This window comes from Leptodactylus fuscus, chromosome 3 (genome assembly GCF_031893055.1).
Source record: "Leptodactylus fuscus isolate aLepFus1 chromosome 3, aLepFus1.hap2, whole genome shotgun sequence".
Taxonomy (NCBI): Eukaryota; Metazoa; Chordata; class Amphibia; order Anura; family Leptodactylidae; genus Leptodactylus; species Leptodactylus fuscus.
This window is the reverse complement of record NC_134267.1, coordinates 245,832,773-245,838,772: the sequence shown is the minus strand read 5'-3', so window position 1 is coordinate 245,838,772 and position 6,000 is coordinate 245,832,773. Positions and strand designations below refer to the sequence as shown.

Below are 6,000 nucleotides of genomic sequence, written 5' to 3'. Positions count from 1 at the left end.
TTGGGAAATGTACTACTAATAAATCAAATCTTATTACACATGAGAGAATTCATGAAGGAGTGAAGCCATATTCATGTTTGGAATGTGGAAAATATTTTAGTACTAAGTCATATCTTGTTGCACATGAGAGAATTCACACAGGAGAGAAGCCATATTCATGTCCAGAATGTGGGAAACATTTTACAAATCAATCGAGTTTTATTAGACATAACAGAACTCACACAGGAGAGAAGCCATACTCATGTTCAGAATGTGGAAAGAGTTTTTTGCATAAATCTTGTAAGACGTGATACAAGTCAGCTGGGAGAGCAGTACACACGCGGCGCATCTAGATTCGTACTTGCTCTGTATTGGGATATGGGTCAATGAGACGATAATACTCACCTGAGCAGGTTGTTCTATATAGAAGAACTGTAAATAAAAGCTGAGTACGTCTTGGGCTTCTTAGCTCCTTCCTCTGCTTCTGGCTTTATGGTTGCCACAAGTCTTCCTGTATGAGGTTCTGACTACACTAGAGACATTCTAGATCTTTCCATGTGGGCATATTCCTGTTGGTAATGTCAATAAAGACTCAATGAATCTCAGAACCTCGGAGCGTCGCCTGATTGTAACAGCCATTGGAAACTAAACCTGTAGAAAGCTTTGGAGCCAGACATACTCCAGGATTCTTGTCCTTCATGAAGGATCCTTGAAGCACCTTCTATACTGATCAGTTTTCCTGGGTAGAAGTTACAAGAAGAGAAGATCCTTCACAAAGCCATGACTTGTCCCCATGCCCCTCGCGTCTTCTTACTGGACTCCTACATTGCCCCCCCCCCCCCCCCCCCCCCCCCCCCCCCACTGCAGGAGAATCCAGAGTGATAAGGAAGGACACCGCGTGTAGACTGTATATTCTATATCATATGTGGACCTGTCCATATCTCATCTTCTGTTCAAGCCAAAACTAGGAGTAGGTCCAAAACCCAGAAGACGTCCAGATCTTTCCATTATGGTTTTCTTTGTTTATGCTCCTGATTTTGGCTTGTAAATATTGACTAAATATACCAGTGTGAACGAGGCCTTACTGTCTACTAGGCACTTATATAGAAGACATTTTTTCCACTCTTCTATGGAGAACACGTACGGTCCATTATCCATCTCTCCAGGCATTGACTTGGCCATTCGAGAACCCTCCATGTTCTCCAGCCATTCCATCCGAGGTCAGCTCACATCTTCTGACGCATGTTCTCACATTATTTCTGCTGCAGTGAAGATTTCATAGAGGATTCTCTGACAAGTTGCCCGAGCCGCAGACCCAAACTGGAACATTTTCACCTTCGCGCTCCCACCAGCCATAAATAACTATTCCATCCATGACCTGAAGTGCTTTGTGGTTGTGGGAAATCCTGCATGGACCTCCGAGCCAGCGCTGCCTTGTGCAGTACAGAAGTGTCCAATTATTACTGATGTCATACAGTGTAGTCTGCAGGGAAGTCACAGAGACGGCAAAGGGTCAAGTCAGTAAGGACGAGGAGACGAGAAATACCTGCAGCGTTCTAGTCTGAGGTTACACTGAACTAATTATACTGTCTGTATAGGAATCTGATTATTAGTCCCAATTTCAACCCATTGGCGCCGAGTGATCAGACTGGAGTTGTGGAAAAGACATGGATTATCTTGGGGTGTAGCAGAAAGTTATTAGGGTCACCCCATAAGTAACCCTAGAAGTGTCTGATGTATAGACAGATCTCCAGCAGCTCATGTATTCCGTCACTGTGTGTTTGTGTCTCCACAGATGGATCCAGTAGGAGAAATCCCCCCGAGAGATGTCCCCTGAGTCCTCTGTATTCCCAGGACTGCCCAGAGGAGAATGATCCAGACAGTCAGCAGGTAGATGGCGCTGCTGAGTCCTGGGGCACATCTATATAGGGGGTGGAGCTCGCCGCTCCTGCACTCATACATGTACCAGACAGTCAGCAGGTAGATGGCGCTGCTGAGTCCTGGGGTACATCTATATAGGGGGTGGAGCTCCTGCACTCATACATGTACCAGACAGTCAGCAGGTAGATGGCGCTGCTGAGTCCTGGGGTACATCTATATAGGGGGTGGAGCTCGCCGCTCCTGCACTCATACATGTACCAGACAGTCAGCAGGTAGATGGCGCTGCTGAGTCCTGGGGTACATCTATATAGGGGGTGGAGCTCCTGCACTCATACATGTACCAGACAGTCAGCAGGTAGATGGCGCTGCTGAGTCCTGGGGTACATCTATATAGGGGGTGGAGCTCACCGCTCCTGCACTCATACATGTACCAGACAGTCAGCAGGTAGATGGCGCTGCTGAGTCCTGGGGCATATCTATATAGGGGGTGGAGCTCGCCGCTCCTGCACTCATACATGTACCAGACAGTCAGCAGGTAGATGGCGCTGCTGAGTCCTGGGGTACATCTATATAGGGGGTGGAGCTCCTGCACTCATACATGTACCAGACAGTCAGCAGGTAGATGGCGCTGCTGAGTCCTGGGGCACATCTATATAGGGGGTGGAGCTCCTGCACTCATACATGTACCAGACAGTCAGCAGGTAGATGGCGCTGCTGAGTCCTGGGGCACATCTATATAGGGGGTGGAGCTCCTGCACTCATACATGTACCAGACAGTCAGCAGGTAGATGGCGCTGCTGAGTCCTGGGATACATCTATATAGGGGGTGGAGCTCGCCGCTCCTGTACTCATACATGTACCAGACAGTCAGCAGGTAGGGGGCGCTGCTGAGTCCTGGGGTACATCTATATAGGGGGTGGAGCTCCTGTACTCATACATGTACCAGACAGTCAGCAGGTAGATGGCGCTGCTGAGTCCTGGGGTACATCTATATAGGGGGTGGAGCTCGCCGCTCCTGTACTCATACATGTAGCAGACAGTCAGCAGGTAGATGGCGCTGCTGAGTCCTGGGGTACATCTATATAGGGGGTGGAGCTCCTGTACTCATACATGTACCAGACAGTCAGCAGGTAGATGGCGCTGCTGAGTCCTGGGGTACATCTATATAGGGGGTGGAGCTCCTGTACTCATACATGTACCAGACAGTCAGCAGGTAGATGGCGCTGCTGAGTCCTGGGGTACATCTATATAGGGGATGGAGCTCGCTGCTCCTGCACTCATACATGTACCAGACAGTCAGCAGGTAGATGGCGCTGCTGAGTCCTGGGGCACATCTATATAGGGGGTGGAGCTCCTGCACTCATACATGTACCAGACAGTCAGCAGGTAGATGGCGCTGCTGAGTCCTGGGGTACATCTATATAGGGGGTGGAGCTCGCCGCTCCTGTACTCATATATGTACCAGACAGTCAGCAGGTAGATGGCGCTATATTCAGACCATAAAGTGACTGGACCAAAGATATGACATTATTTCTTCTCTGTTTAGGGTGAAGATCTGATGGATATTAAGGTTGAGGTTAAAGAAGAAGCAGAAGAGGAGACGGATTCCTGGACTGATCAGCAGTGTAAGGAGCGGAGACTTTCTCCTCTAGATACTACTACTCCCATCATCTCCTCATCACATGGCAATCTATCCCATCACTGTGTGTTTCCTACAGATGGAGCCATTGCCAGAAATCAGGGAGAAGATGTGACTGATATTAAAGCGGAGGCTGAAGAAGAGAGGATGAGGGGCCATCACCTGTGTAAGAGGGAAGTGGAGGAGGAGATTCCAGGAGGTGTTACCACAGGTACGGGGTCATGAATGGAGAAGGAGAAGTCCCAGGTTTCTTATAGGGGCTCCATCACTGGATTTTCGCTATTTTAGATAAACATATGTCTGATTAGTCTTTACAGAGGTCACTCAGGTCCTGCTAATCGTTTGTTAAAAGACCCCCCCATTTTAATGAATTACCTTTTAAACGTATATGTAAATGAGCCCTCTGTGCACCGTGGGCGTTCCCGTGCACCCCTCACGCCCTCCTCTGTGGTCCTTCTATGTAAGTCCCTCCTCCTGCTTTTGCTTCACAGCCTCTGTCTCTTCCCTGCTAGTGGTGCAGGACCTGTGATGATGTCACTATAAGGTCCTTCCTCTTCTGAGTAGTGATCTGTGCAGAGCAGGGGCGGCAGCTCTTTGTGTCTCTCAATGTACTCAGTAGATCTATGATATGATGGACACAGGGAGCTGCAGCCATGCGGTGTATACATCACTGGAGCTGCAGCCATGCGGTGTATACATCACTGGAGCTGCAGCCATGCGGTGTATACATCACTGGAGCTGCAGCCATGCGGTGTATAGATCTCTGGAGCTGCAGCCATGCGGTGTATACATCACTGGAGCTGCAGCCATGCGGTGTATACATCACTGGAGCTGCAGCCATGCGGTGTATAGATCTCTGGAGCTGCAGCCATGCGGTGTATACATCACTGGAGCTGCAGCCATGCGGTGTATAGATCTCTGGAGCTGCAGCCATGCGGTGTATACATCACTGGAGCTGCAGCCATGCGGTGTATACATCACTGGAGCTGCAGCCATGCGGTGTATACATCACTGGAGCTGCAGCCATGCGGTGTATACATCACTGGAGCTGCAGCCATGCGGTGTATACATCACTGGAGCTGCAGCCATGCGGTGTATACATCACTGGAGCTGCAGCCATGCCGTGTATACATCACTGGAGCTGCAGCCATGCGGTGTATACATCACTAGAGCTGCAGCCATGCGGTGTATACATCACTGGAGCTGCAGCCATGCGGTGTATACATCACTGGAGCTGCAGCCATGCGGTGTATACATCACTGGAGCTGCAGCCATGCGGTGTATACATCACTGGAGCTGCAGCCATGCGGTGTATACATCACTGGAGCTGCAGCCATGCGGTGTATACATCACTGGAGCTGCAGCCATGCGGTGTATACATCACTGGAGCTGCAGCCATGCGGTGTATAGATCACTGGAGCTGCAGACTGAGCCATCACACGGATTCTCTTTTTGTAGTGTTCAAATACAGACAGAAAGATACATTACAAAGAAAATCATTTCACACAATGGGACTGAGGGCCCTGCTCGCAAGAGCTTACAATCCTCTCCTTGTCTGTCGTCTTCTTTCTTCGTCATGACTGAGGCCTGAGCAGTTGGCTCTGAGACCCTGTTAGAGCCGACTGTGCATGCTCAGTAAGGTCCGTACAGCCCTCCGACATGCGAGTGAACTCATCCAGGCGTCGGAGGGCTGTACGGACCTTACTGAGCACGCGCAGTCGGCTCTAACAGGGTCTCTGCTGTCCGAGCCAACTGCACAGGCATCAGACATGACGAAGAAAGAAGACGACAGACAAGGAGAGGAGGCAGATGAAGAAGAAGAACGCCCCCATTGCTGACGAGACCTCATTAGCATACCGGAAAGTACCGCTATTTCTAAGGAACGGCGCGACGGAGACTGCATCTAAAGGTAGGAGACAAATAGCCTTTCTTAAGGCTATTCCGACGTGGTAATTACAAAAAAACTTGTTTTAATGGTAGAATCCCTTTAAACTTCCGTCCCAGTGCAGACGGGAGGGAGGGGTCCTGTTTTTAACTTGCCCTTTTAGTATATATACGATATCCACATACTTGCAGACTAAGCCATGACTAAGGGGTCATATCTCCGAAACACGTAGGCTTACTCCTTCCTTTGTCCCGTCTGCACAAGGACGAATCCATCTGTTGCTTTTCCAAGAACGATATGTGTGTATATATATATATATATATATATATATATATATATATATATATATATATATATATTTAGACTTGGAGCATGTCTCCACAATAAAAATTTTGGAATTTAAAAAAAAAAAAAAGACATATCATCCAGCGTGCTGAGACTACTTCAATTTGCTGCTTCTATTGTGTCTGTACCGGACATGATGTCCCAGGCATCCGGATGGCTACAAGAACTTACTATTCCTGCATAAACAGTAAGAGACATTTATCATTTTTGTAATACGGGCTGAGACAAATGTTTCTTCTTTGCGTATGTTCAGATTTTTGCATTTTATCCA

At 48.5% G+C, this 6,000-nt stretch overlaps 3 protein-coding genes across 3 annotated transcripts in view; 2 read left to right on the top strand and 1 right to left on the bottom strand.

The window, feature by feature from the left end:
• The window catches only part of LOC142198426 (uncharacterized), a 23,455-nt gene extending 21,620 nt beyond the window's left edge, over positions 1 to 1,835 (top strand). The window contains exon 5 of the transcript XR_012715357.1: positions 1,775 to 1,835. The gene's annotated coding sequence lies outside the window, so the exon portion shown is untranslated. The remainder of the gene's footprint in view (positions 1 to 1,774) is intronic.
• The window catches only part of LOC142198387 (uncharacterized), a 297,722-nt gene that overhangs the window by 232,775 nt on the left and 58,947 nt on the right, over positions 1 to 6,000 (bottom strand). The window lies entirely within an intron of this gene.
• LOC142196979 (uncharacterized) overlaps positions 1 to 6,000 on the top strand; it is a 38,673-nt gene that overhangs the window by 32,616 nt on the left and 57 nt on the right. The window contains exons 5-6 of the mRNA XM_075266949.1: positions 3,407 to 3,485; positions 3,579 to 3,710. Coding sequence (XP_075123050.1) covers positions 3,407 to 3,485; positions 3,579 to 3,710 — 211 coding nt within the window. The remainder of the gene's footprint in view (positions 1 to 3,406; positions 3,486 to 3,578; positions 3,711 to 6,000) is intronic.